Below are 14,132 nucleotides of genomic sequence, written 5' to 3'. Positions count from 1 at the left end.
AAATCATGCATTGCAAAGTAATGATGAATTTTTTACAAAAAGGATTTAGAAGCTGTTCTATACTAGAAAAATGCTACCAAAATTATGTTCAGAAAGCAATGAACATAACCAAGATGATGGCATCATTTGGCTCTTTGATAAGTTAATCAGAATGTACTTGAATATGCAAGCATCAAAAAGAATTAGCAGTATTAGACAATTAATGAATGATAATGCTTAATTACAGCACAATGTCACAGCAGTAACAATGCACTGCAAACATTCAGTAAGCTCAGAAAGACTCAACTTGGTGCTCAAACAACAATCCGAGAAGCTCACCCTGGGGTAGACTAAGCAACTTTATGGGTGAAACATGTTAATTTCACAGGTTCCTTTCACTGAGGGGCCGGGGAGACCATTTCTACATCTAGGGTGACAATTCTAAGAAATTAGTAATATCTAAGAAAGAACAAAGAGCTGACTGTGAAATGCTGGAAAGGAAGGACATACATGCTCAAGAAGTATGTGGTTTTTTTATGTTAGGTCACTCTGGAAGACTACAGTCTATCCCAATGAGAAAACAGCAGGAAGTCAACAGATCTGAGACCACTGGACACAGACAGACACACACAAATGCACACGCACGCGCACACACACGCACAAAGAGAACAAGAAAGAATATTTTTCCTCATCATAAAAATGAGAAAATTATGGCAGGAATAAAAATGGTTAATAAAATCCTTTTTAATATGATGATTATGTGTGGAAATAAACTAGGAATGGATCCAAGAGAATACAAAACAAATTTCTTTGAAAGTCAGAGAGGCAGGCTGAGTCGGATGTGGTTGATAAATGATGGCCACTGAGGCAAGGGCTGAGGGACATGTCTGAAGAACATGACTTCCATGCTGATCCTTAGAAAGACCATCTCAAGGTGGTGGGTACACTCTTCAGGGCAGTGAGTGGACTAGTATTTTGATGTCCTCTCCTAACAATTGACATGGGGTTTAGCCCGCACAGTGGAACACACGTGCAATCCGAACACTCGGAAGTCTGAGGCAGGCTTGTCCCTATAGAGAGAGCTTTCTCAAAACAAGATAAAACAGGACAAAACAATGTCACATAAACCAAAAACAATCAGAATACGATTTTATTATTAACTTTCAATGTATTATCAAAAATTAGCGAGTAAAGTTGGGCATGTAAGTGAAAAAGTGTCAGCTCTCCAGATTTGAAATACAATCTTGTAATTAAAGACATTTTGCAGATCAGATCGGACCATTTCATGACTACAGACAAAACTCTTGCTATCCAATTATTGCTTCAGTGACTTTTAGTAACGTCAGCAACTTTCAAAACTCTGACTTCAAATGTAAACACCCAAACCTAGGTTTTATTCTTCTTTACAAGGGTTTGCTTCTTTAAAAATTAGTTTTGGGTAGCAACAGAGATTCAGGGTATAATATTCAAAATTCATTTACAAAATCATAACACGAACTCTTGATAGTGGGAGATAGTTAATCCCCCGGCCTGCTCAGGCGTGAGGCAGTTGTGTCTACTGCAGCTTCCCAAACCCTGTGCTGTCATGTTGGTGTCTGCTGCCCACTAAGACAAGAGCTAGACATTTGGTCCCCTATGTGTCTGGTGGCAAGCAATAGGTTTTCCATGTTTTGAGTCAAAGCCCAGGCTATCTCTGAGAGCTCTGTGTAGCCAGGGATGACCTGGGGCTCCTGACAATCCTTTTGCCTCCACCTTCCAGGTGCTGTGATCGCAGGCATGAGCCACACTCCTGCCACAGCATCTGTGGGAGCTGAAGTGGACGGACACTTCACACTCACCAGGACAACTGCTACCACAACTGGAACAGAGGAGGAAACAGAAAGGTAAGTGGTGAGGGTGTGGGGGCAGAGCCTGTCCAGCGGTGCACAGGTACACGAGCAGCTGCTATGGAGGACACACGGCAGCCGCTGAGTCATTTAAAGACAGAACTGCCATGCATTCCAGCAACCCCACCTCTGCGTACAGAAGGGCGGGGATTTAATGTACACTTGCAGGTCTGTGGTTCTCGGAATTATCCACAGCAGCCAAAAGGTAACAGCAACAAGTGTCCATCAGTAGATGAATACAAATGTAAAATATGGCATTTACATAAATAGATTTTTTTTTCTGTGTGAAAAAGAAATTTCAGGCTGGTGAGATGGCTTAGTGGTTAAGAGCACTGACTGCTCTTCCAGAGGTCCTGAGTTCAAATCCCAGCAACCACATGGTGGCCCACAACCATCTGTAATGAGATCTGATGCCCTCTTCTAGTGTGTCTGAAGACAGTTACACAGTGTACTCACATAAAATCAATAAATCTTAAAAAAAAGAAAGAAATTTCTGAGATGTGATGTCATACAAGGAAACTCTAAAGCTGGAACCCTGTGTTGGGTGACGTGAGCCAGTTGGGAGAGGACAAGGAGTAGGTATTCCACTTAAATCCATGGTCCCTAAAATAGTCAGACCCATAGAGGTAAAGAGGTGGTCACTGGGGTCAGCGAGAGCAGTGGGAGCTACTGAGTTGACACGGAAGTTCAGTCTATGAAGAAGAAATGTTTTGGAGCTGCGAGCAGTGAACCTTTACAAACCACTGGAATAGGACATCTTTAGGCTGCTACTCCTAACGGAAAGCTTGGCTAATGAAGGACAGTGACAACTGCTCAGTTTCTTTGCCTCTTAAATGCTGCATCTGTACAACAAGGGAAATAACAGTCTTGTGTGCCAGGATGACTGTGACATCAGTAGGTGATGCAGTCACGGGGCCTCTGTTAAATAAATACGCTACACTGTTGATGAGAAGTCATACTCAGTGTCTAGAGTACCACACGACCTGTAAAACTATCAACTTAAATGCTGGGTCTTTTGGTTACCACTGGGAATGGGTTCTTACAGCTGACTCTATACTGTAGAATCTAACAGTGTCTCATTTGTCCTTCTTCCACAGCTGGAGGCCTCGTCCCTTTCTCTGTCATGCACCCTCCCCTGCATCATAGGACGCTCCTGACTCCAGGACAGGGATGGAGCAGGGGTCTCAGCAGATCTAGGAAAGGAGGCAGATGCGGGTAACTCATGTCTGATATCTCTGCTCTTACGTCACCTGTTCTGCATGAGGGTATTAGGAAATAGTGGGGCTGGCTTCGACTTCTGAGTCTGTGGCCTGTTTCCTCTCCAACAGTCACCAAGTGTCATTCTAGTCTGCATATCTAATTTTGAAGAACATTATGATCAGAAATCCCCCTTTTCTTTGGACTTCTCTCACCTGGCCTACCCTCCTCTCGCTTAAGAAGCCTTTGTTTGACACATGCTTCCTGCTCTGGAGTCACACCTATTCACCTACATGGCTTCCTCATGGCCTCTTCCCGACCTCTAACACTGCTTCCACATGATAGGCGGTTTTTACATTCTTTAGGACAGGCTCTCATTCTGAGGTTCAGGATGCCCTAGAGTTCAGTATGTACTTCAGGTTGACCTTGAACTCAGTTACCTTTCTTAGCCTGTCCAGTGCTGGAATTATGGACCTGAGTCTCCAGACTCAGCAGCACTGCTCCTCTACCCCAAGACACTAACTGTAGGCAACACACAGAACTTCACTGCGTCATCATTTCCTCTTTGAGGATTGAGCTCCATCTCGTTCAGCTAACTCTCATTTCTAGTCGTAGTGTTAACCGTGTCAACTACCTCTTATAACTGTGGTCTGTGACCCGACTCCTCTGACACACAGGTACAGCTCTCTCTTCCCTTCCTTGAGAGTCCACAAGGGATCTTGTATAATACTGAAGCCAGTCCTAGTTCCTCTCAGAAGCCAACTGGGCCACACTGGCCCCAGACAGCTTTGGCTTCCTGAGCTCCATGGCATCCACTGCGGCTGCTCCACTGGTCAGCAGGTGACAGTTGGCCACATTTTGGTAATAGAGCTTATGGTTTTTTTGCACAGCTAAGAATTTCTATAAGTATTGTTTTATCCAAAGAGATAGAACTTCCTGCAGAAGAATGATGTCTAAAATCTTTTGTTTTATAAATAAGATGTGGAATTCAGTGCTTATATAAATATTTAGACTAACCAGAACACAAAGAGAATTCTATCAAGTTAGAGAGGAAGAGAAAGAAAATCCCACTGGAGAGGCAGAAAAGCAGAATCTGGGAATAAATGTTGGGGTAATGGGGTTCTGGCCAGCCATATGAATAGAAAGACTACTTAGTATCTTAGAAAGCACTAGCTATCCAGCGTTTACTAGGTGAAGATTTCTATGAAACGGGAAGACAGTCTTACTATGTACAACTTCAGGGATACAGTGTCCCTGTGAGAAAAGCAGAGATTGTATAATGCTAACAAATGCAAAATTCATCTTACCCTACCATTAACTTAGGGATAAATTACTCATCCAAATTACATATGATGCATGCACTATATATAATATATAAAATATATCAATATAAAACATGTAACATATAATGCTATAGAATTCATTGAAACAATATACATTACTAAAATTGGACATTTTTACAGGGAAATGTTTCTAAGAAAACTTTACATTTGGTAAGAAATTTAAATACTAATTTTTTTCACAAAAGAAAACATTTGTTTACTGCTGCACGTTTACATTTGAGTAGATTTGACTTGTAATGGGGAAAGTTACTACATCTTTAATATATGGAAGCCTGCCAACTGACAAGCGCTAGCTTATAAAACAATAAAAGTGGTCACAATGTCTGAGCTTAGGAGAGTTAAGACTAAAACAGGGCTGACACAGAAAACGAGAAGATGAGAAATACCAGATTAGATCTTGCAGTGTAGTACATTTCTTCTGAGCTGTCGAAAAAACCATCACTGTCGGGCTGTTTAGACCAAGAAACCCAGGTTATTGACACTCGGACTGACGGCCACAGACTCACAAGGAAAACTTTCACAAGGGAGCTGGGGCCTGCTAACATAATTTTATTAAGGCAAATGCAAAATCAAATGATAGCAAGTGGCTCGCACACAAGCAACATCACAACTGCAGGATAACACAGTTACTAAGTTAGGACAGACCCACTGTGCAGACTGCCTTAACAAAACACAACTGGCATTCACAAACATAGGACTGCTTCTAAGTCTTAATCTTCTGCAGGCGTGGCAGGCTTTAACCTTAAAATATGATCATTTGAAGAGTTTAACATCCCCTTCTTTTAGGCTAGTACAATGAAATCGTAAGACAGGCTGATGTCTTCCTGGGTGCCAGTCAAGGGGTGAAAATGCACTTAAACTTCTAAGAACGCTCGTGCTTGTGTCCCTTCAGCGTGTGTTAACTAATCATTATCTTCTAACTTATCAAATGGGAAGGGAAACCCACCATACTGATAATCTCTGGCCTTGACAAGCAATTTTATTAAAATTATTTTTAATCTCATTTTATTCGTCTATAAAGATACTAATGTATCTCAGATCTTTGCAGAGCACCCTGCTCTGCACCCCGTCTCCAAGACTGGGCCAGAACACTGCACTTAGACAGCAGCACACGGGCGCCGCCCACCCCCATCCCCCCAAGCCCCATGAGCCTTTGCACACGGCAGGTGTTCTGCCGCCCTCCACGCCTGCTCTGGCTGAGTGTTAGTGCTCTGCTCCAACACTCCCACGCTACTGGGATGTGCAGAGACCACGGCCCTTTTCCTAGTGGACATAAAAAAAAGCACCTCAAAACCAAACACAAATAAAAAAAAGTAAAAAGCCAGCATTTAAAACAGTTAATCAGAGAGTAGTAAAACTTGTCTCTTCAAATAATTTTAAAAATACTCATTTTCAGCAACACAGATTTATTTATTCAGCATTTAGAATTACCATTTTTCTCCAAATATGAAAATATTAAGTCCTAGCTAGTCAGTACCAGTATATCACAAAAGCAACTTTAAGATTTATATTCAGAGGCTAACATTCCAACACTTACAAGTTCATGATGTGGCTCTGTCTCCTTCCTTAAGGGCGGATCAAATTTTACCTGACCAACTGAGAAGAAAAAGAAGTTATGTGAGGATATATTTTTTCCCTTGTGATTTTGAGAGAGGGTCTTATTACTTTAGCGTAGGCTAGCCTTGAGCACAGGAACCTCCTGTAAATATTAACTGGGGTGATATTTTAATGCATGCCTGCCGTGCTGGGGTTGACCAGGGCCTTGATCATCACAGGCAGCTGTTCTATGCGGAGTTGCACTCTTTGTTTATTATGTATTTTATGCTGTAAAAAAAAAGAGTAACAAGCAAAATGGCATGTTGAAATCAGGACATAACTTGCTCATGTGCTGTGGTCCAGCATAAGAGATTTTTGAACTTGGTATCTGGCCAGGTAGCCATCAGTTGGTGCCAGCAGGTGTGTCAATCACATGCAAGATGGTCCCAATAATTCCTGTGTGGTCCTCTTAAACCATATCCGAGTTTGTATAGATGACAAAGCGAACATGGCGGAGTGAACATGGCAGAGCTGACCGTCATGGTAAGGTTCTGTCTTTCTGGATCTTCTAGTTTGGGGGAAACTCCTTTGTGAGTCCTAAGATGAAGGCCTTTAGCTAGCAGTAATGGAAGCAACCATCTAGCCCAGCCAAGCATTCCACGACCCTAGTTACAGGTAACATCCTGACAGCTATGTCACCAGAGGCCCTGAGCCTGAAACACTGCCACACCGAGGTGGTTTGAAGAAGACTGACTCCGGATACTGAGTCAGCAGGATTAGGAGTGTGGCATAGATGTTGGAATAGGTGTTTCCTTGTTGGAGCTCCATCAAACAGCAAAACGTGGAAACTTCAGCCACATGGTTCTAGCTTTAGAGTCAAGGACGTGAGAAAGGAGCTGTGGAACCTCCAGCTGTGGCTAAGGACAGTCTTTAAGGCCAAGTGTGTCTTGCATGCCCAGGAGGCCTTGTGCAGAGTTGTGAAGACGGACTCTGCATTGTGTTTGAGAAGCTGAAGACTGGCACGGAACCAGCTCAGGAGAGAGAGGTGTGTCCAGTCAACAAACGGAAGGAGCTGGTGATCTGCAGGGTGGATAGACATGAAACGGGAGATGCATGTTTGCCCTTCTGGGTTTCAGTCTTGCTTTTGGTCCAGTATTTCTTCACTGTGATTCTTTTTCTCCTTTTGAAATGGTTATGTTTGGTCTGGGCCATTTTATGTTGGAAGTAGGTAATTTGCTTTTTGATTTTAACTTATAGTCAAGAGATTCCTTTAATTTATAGTCAAGAGATTCCTTTAATTTATAGTCAAGAGATTCCTTTGAGTCTCAGAAGAGACTTTGGAATGTAGTGGTTTGAATATGAATGCCACATAGCTCATATGTTACCAGTGAGAGGAGCTATTTTAAAAAATCAGGATTAGGAGTGTGGTCTTGATGGAGTAGGTGTGGCCTCACTGGAAAAAGTGTGTCACTGGGGGCGGGGGTGGCTTTCAGGTTTCAAAGTCCATGAGAGCTCAGGCTCTCTGGGCCTGTGGTCAGGACGTAGATCTCGGTTACTGCTTCAACATCACATGTACCATTCTGTTCAGCGGCCCTCCCTGGTCCTGTACTCTGTGGAGGAGAATATATTCCTAGGAGGAGCAAAGTCTCCACAGAGACTCATTCTTCACAGCCAACGTTAACATCACTCTTCTGTTAGGACATGCTTTTGCCAATCTCTTCCAGCTACTGTTTAAATGACTGATGACCATCCCAGTATCCAACACTGCATCACTCTTTAATGTCAGGCCTCTGTTTATAACTGTCTGTCAGGCTGCATCTGTGTTTTTCTACCACTTCCTTGTACTTACACAAGCCATTCTCTGTAAGCTTCCATCTTACCATCCAGGGGAAACGTTCTGAGTTTCTCTGAGACAGCTGACCCTTCCAAAAGCCACTATAGGTCAAAGCCAACCCTACGATGTGGAGCTATGAAGAGACTGGAAGGTGACGTAAGACTTTGCTTATCACATTTAGCTGAAGGCAGCAGGGCTTTCTGACACCAAAGGCAGCACACAGTTTTCTACAGCTGCTGTCTGGATTATTAGTTAAGATCTGGTTGTACGAAGGAAAGCCTGGCAGCTGGAGGCAACACTGACCACTGTTCCAATGCCCATCTTTATAGACCACATCGTGGGGCGCTCTTCTATATAGGAAACCATACATAATCATAAACCACCCTATATAATTTTATTTTATTTTTTTTGTCAACTTGAACAAACTAGAGTCATCTAGAGGGAGGAAATCTTAATTAAGAAAATGCCCCCACCAGACTGGCCCGTGGGCAAGCATGTGGAGAGTTTCTTTACTGATGACTGATGAGGGGCCCCGCTCACTGTGAGTGGTACCACCCTGAGATAGTGGTCCTGGGTTCTATAAGAACGTGGGCTGAGCAAGCCATGAGGAGCAAGCCAGTAAGCAGTGTGCACCTATGGCCTCTGCATCAGCTCCTGCCTCACCTCGAGGTCCTGTCTAGTGCCTTCCCTAAATGATGGCCTACAAGCTGTAAGATGACATAAAATAAACCCTTTCCCCTCCAGTTGCTTTCTGTCATGGCGCTTTATCACAGCAATAGAAACCCCATGTAAGACACACCTGAAACATTCATGAAAACAGTGAGTCAGACTCGAAAGCATCAGCTACCGGATCTACAAAAAGGACGGAGTGGAGGCCTCAATCCTGTTGCTCCCTCAACACACAAAGAATGTGATGCTTACTATCTGTCTCCACCCAGAAAGAGTGTCCCGAGGAGCCTCAGAGAAGCTAGGCCACAGGCGTTTAGGTTCCTGCAGTGTGCACACGCACGCACACAGACACACACAGACACACAGACACACACAGACACACACATACACACACACACACACATTCACACGCACACACAGACACAGACAGACACACACACACACACCCTCACACACACACAGATACATACACACACACACACGCGCACACACACACACAGACACACATAGACACACACACACACACACACAGACACACACACATACACACACACACACACACACACACACACACACACACACAGACACACATAGAGACACACACACACACACACATACATGCACACACACACGCACACACACAGACACACACACATAGACACATACACACATGCACACACACAGACACACACACACAGACATACACACACTCACACACACATTCACACGCACACACATGCACACACACGCACTCACACGCACACACTCACACGCGCACACACTCACACACGGATACACATGGAGGTTGAGGGTCACTGGTGCAAAAGAGCAAAGAGTGATCAAGAGATCAGTGGGTGGACTCTGGGGCAAATCTAAGACCAGCCCTCAGGAAGGCTCTGGACGAGTGACTCCTGAGAAACGACTCAGAGTCGTAGGTAATTCACAGTTGGCTTGCAGACCTCTCTCTTCAGTTCACACATACAGTGGCCCTTTAGTGCAGGCGCATGCACACACAGGAAGTGTGTCAGAAGACACTCGCTCCATCCCTGTCCACTGAACCACAGGCCGCACTCAGCAAGGTCTCTAGGCAACGTACAGGACCTCGGCAGCAAAGGGGCATTCCCACGATGACATCCATCTTCTCAGTCTGACGCCTTACTTTTCCTTACAAGTGTAACATATATAATCCTTTTCTTGTTACCCAAAGCTCCAGAGGAATAAAGAAAATAAAATTCATATAGCCTTCTTTAAACTTTACATATAACTGTGTGTTTACAAGGAAAAAATACCTTGCAAAATTAAAAAGATAATACTTCTTAACTAAACTACAGCTTAGAATCCCATCTTGGTCACTGACTTACGTACGGATGGATGGTAGTTTGTACTCACAGTTTATCTCTGAGCGCGTCTTTTCTTCTCTCACATTCCTACTAGTTGAAGGAATTCTATGTGGTACAGCAACAAGAGGCTTAAAAAAAAACAAAATTATTGATATGTAACACTTGATAATCAAGTTACAAAATTATTCAAGTGTAAATGAAATGGTTCATTTTACAAAAATGAGAATTAGTAAAGTTTAATTTAAAAAGTTAATCACAGTACGGGTTCAAACTATGAAGGTAAAAGTAATATTTTAAAGTTATCCACTCAAAGCAAATTGTTTTTTATTCTAGTAGAACAAGCTCCTGTGATTGGGTGAAATACAACATTAAATCATGTATCTGTTATTTGTAGCACCTTAGACAAGCACAGTTCATTTTATAAGAATGAACAAGTTATACCCAGGCAGAGAAGCCAGAAACAGTGGGGAACACGTACGGTCCCAGCTAGTGTGGGGTGGGAGCTGAGGTGGAAGGTTGACCCCAGGTGATCAAGGGCAGCCTGGGTAGTATAAGATTTCCTTCAAATGAAAGAATGAAAAGAAAGTAAAAACATTTCGAAGAGAAAGAAAAGACAGCATTCTGAAGATCTGTAGACAGCGTTTCATAATAATGGAGCCCACGGCATCTTATATTCTCCTGAAATTTTTATTTTACTTCAGTTATTTATGTGTGTACATGCATGCATTTGTGTGGAGGTCAGAGGACCACCTGGGAGAGCTGGTTCTCTCCTCCACCATGCAGGTCCCGGGATGGAACCCAGGCCGTCAGCCGGGTGGCAAGTTTCTTTACCCACTGAGCCATCTGGCTGGGCCTCAGGTGCATTTTACAGCTTCCTCTGTGACTTACGGGATTTTGAAATGACACATTTCCTTGCACACGGCAGGAGATAAGGACATCTTCACTTTGTGTCACAATGTGACCTGGACTGATGGAAGTAAGACTGTTCAAAACTATCACTGATGTGTCTGTCACCTCTGGCATCTGTTTCTCAGGACCATCCCCCGCGTTCATTAAAGCATGTTCTTTGTTCATCTTAGTCTCTCTGGACTTTAGACACGCCATTATCATTCCCACTAGCAAAAGGTAAGGCAGTAAGAACGGTGTCATTTTAAAGGAGTGTTCATAGAGGCTGCTTTTGGAAGCTTACTCTGCACAGCTCAGAGCCAAGGGCTCAAGGCATCAAAAGAATGAAACTTATGGTTTAAGGAAACTCTTTGGGAATGAAATCTCTAGCATGTAAGGAATCAGATTCCCAGAAGTTACTTGGTTAGATGAAGACAGATGGTCCAGAGGCCATCTTTTTCCCAGCATGGAGAGCAGAGGTGGATCAAAGCCTGATGGTGTCTTCCTCACATGTACTGACTGACAGCTGTACAAGAGAGCCTCCCCCACAACAACGCATACAGAAAAAGATTACTGAGAGAAAGGGCTGTCACAACACTGATCCTTAGAGCAGAGGGGATCACCCTGGGCAGTCTACTCTACAGCCCGTAAGGAAGACATGGACCAGGCAGCACAGCGCTCTGGATCTAGGGAAGGCCAGCTTCTGGAGGGACAAAGGCTGCAGGCACACATCCTCAAAGAAGAGACAATATTTAAGTTTGACCTTTCAATAACTACAGTACAACCAGCCACAGAAATCTGCTGTGGTGAGGCAGCGAGTACAGCAGGAAATGATAATTTACAAAAGTGATGGTGAGGTGAGAGCCATGTGAATGGCACTGAAAGAAACAGCCATGAGTAACTTCCCACTTTCTCTTTAAACAGTAAGACAGAAGTTACTGTCCTTTCTCCTTCCCTCCCCACCCCATCCCTCCCTCCCCCTTCCCTCCTTTCAGAAAGGTACTGGTTGTGTTGGCTAGTTTTTGGTCAACAAGCTAGGATCAATGCTGCCATCAGAACGACCAGTAGTTAATTCTATGGGACATTTAAAACCACTAATATGGGCAGTGCCACCCCGTGCAGGTCTTTCTGGGTGGTGTAAGAAAGCCACGAAGAGCAAGACAGTAAGCAAGTGTTCCTCCATGGTGCCTGCTCCAGCTTCCGCTGTCAGGTCCCTGCTCTTCTTGAGCTCCTGCCTTGCCTTCCCTCAGTGACGGCCATAGTGAGACATAAGCCAAGTAAACCCTGCCCTCCCCACGCTGGCTCAGGTCACTGTTTACTGCAGCAGTGGGAAACAAACCACGTCATGGGCACAAACAGCAAAGATCTGGAAAAATTACAGTAATCTTTCAAAGTTCCTTTAACAGTTTAAATATACTTATAGGATGCACTGTATGTGGCTTATTTAATGTAAAGAAATCCATTATTAAAATACTTAGTCATAGGAACCCAGCAAATGAGAAAACAAACAACTCTTTACTTTACGATGCTGCTGCTGGTGCTTATATTATGACTGCGTGCATGTGAGTGTGTGCGTATGATGTGTGCTTGGCTGCACATGTACCAGAGGTGCATGCAGAGGACAGAGGACAACTGTAGCAGTCAGGTCTCTTCACAGGAGGTTCTAGGGATGGAACTCAGGATGTCAGGTTTGAGCAGCAAGTGCTTTTACCCTCAGAACCATCATGCTAATCCCCACTGATGTCTTCTTACTCATTTATAAGCTTGCCTTGATTATAGTCATTGTACAGGACATTATTCAAGGATAAAGCACGTTTAAACAATGAACTCAAGCATTTAGATGTGGGAGTTTCATTCCCAGCACCCATATCTGGTGGCTCACAACCACCTGCTACTCCAGCTCCATGGGGACCTGATACCTCTGGCCTGTCTAGGCACCTACACTCAAGTGCACACACCTACACAGACACACAGACACACACAGACACACAGACACACAGACACACACACACACACACACACACACACACACACACACACACACACCCCTTTAGATAAACAGTCCTGATGTTTTCAATCTTAGGTCCTATGCCTCCCTTAAGTCACATTGTGCCGGATAGTGTCAGTTTTTCTGCAGCACCACCTCTGAGGTCTCTCACAGGAGGTGTCTCTGAGTTCTCTCACAGGAGGTGTCTCTGAGTTCTCTCACAGGAGGTGACTCTGAGGTCTCTCACAGGAGGTGTCTCTGAGTTCTCTCACAGGAGGTGTCTCTGAGTTCTCTCACAGGAGGTGACTCTGAGTTCTCTCACAGGAGGTGTCTCTGAGTTCTCTCACAGGAGGTGTCTCTGAGTTCTCTCACAGGAGGTGTCTCTGAGTTCTCTCACAGGAGGTGTCTCTGAGGTCTCTCACAGGAGGTGTCTCTGGAGGTCTCTCACAGGAGGTGTCTCTGGAGTTCTCTCACAGGAGGTGTCTCTGAGTTCTCTCACAGGAGGTGACTCTGAGGTCTCTCACAGGAGGTGTCTCTGAGTTCTCTCACAGGAGGTGTCTCTGAGTTCTCTCACAGGAGGTGTCTCTGAGTTCTCTCACAGGAGGTGTCTCTGAGTTCTCTCACAGGAGGTGTCTCTGAGGTCTCTCACAGGAGGTGTCTCTGAGGTCTCTCACAGGAGGACTTCTCTCACAGGTGACTCTGAGTTCTCTCACAGGAGGTGTCTCTGAGGTCTCTCACAGGAGGTGTCTCTGAGTTCTCTCACAGGAGGTGTCTCTGAGTTCTCTCACAGGAGGTGTCTCTGAGTTCTCTCACAGGAGGTGACTCTGAGTTCTCTCACAGGAGGTGACTCTGAGTTCTCTCACAGGAGGTGACTCTGAGGTCTCTCACAGGAGGTGACTCTGAGTTCTCTCACAGGAGGTGACTCTGAGGTCTCTCACAGGAGGTGTCTCTGAGGTCTCTCACAGGAGGTGTCTCTGAGGTCTCTCACAGGAGGTGACTCTGAGGTCTCTCACAGGAGGTGACTCTGAGGTCTCTCACAGGAGGTGTCTCTGAGGTCTCTCACAGGAGGTGTCTCTGAGGTCTCTCACAGGAGGTGTCTCTGAGGTCTCTCACAGGAGGTGTCTCTGAGGTCTCTAATAGACTGTTTCTGATTTCTCCAACAGAAAGTTGGCTGTTCTGTTTTCTTATCCCTCAGACCTTTTAAAGATTAGGGAATGTATTTCACCCACAGTAGCTTCCTAATAATGTTCACTGGGTCAAAGAGAAATATTCAAATCTTCCGTAATCTAACAGCTGTGACTAGAAAGGAGACATAGAGGACTAGGGCATAAAAGCGCTCTTGCTCTGTGTCTTGAAGTCACAGGACAAGGTGAGACTAGGTAGCCACTGGTTAGCAGACTGTAGGGTGGGGAGTGGTTGGCATTATTTTTCAACATGAAAATTAAGTACACAAATATTAGCCTTACTTCCTATTAT

The 14,132-nt window shown here is 44.4% G+C and overlaps 1 protein-coding gene across 1 annotated transcript in view; it reads right to left on the bottom strand.

The window, feature by feature from the left end:
* Map4k3 (mitogen-activated protein kinase kinase kinase kinase 3) overlaps nt 1-14,132 on the bottom strand; it is a 169,128-nt gene that overhangs the window by 46,840 nt on the left and 108,156 nt on the right. The window contains 3 exon segments of the mRNA XM_032908817.1: nt 4,792-4,854; nt 5,943-6,001; nt 9,834-9,912. Coding sequence (XP_032764708.1) covers nt 4,792-4,854; nt 5,943-6,001; nt 9,834-9,912 — 201 coding nt within the window.

The sequence above is a fragment of the Rattus rattus genome, chromosome 7, assembly GCF_011064425.1.
Source record: "Rattus rattus isolate New Zealand chromosome 7, Rrattus_CSIRO_v1, whole genome shotgun sequence".
NCBI lineage: Eukaryota > Metazoa > Chordata > Mammalia > Rodentia > Muridae > Rattus > Rattus rattus.
The sequence above is the reverse complement of the archived record's forward strand: the minus strand, read 5'-3'. Positions and strand labels throughout refer to the sequence as shown.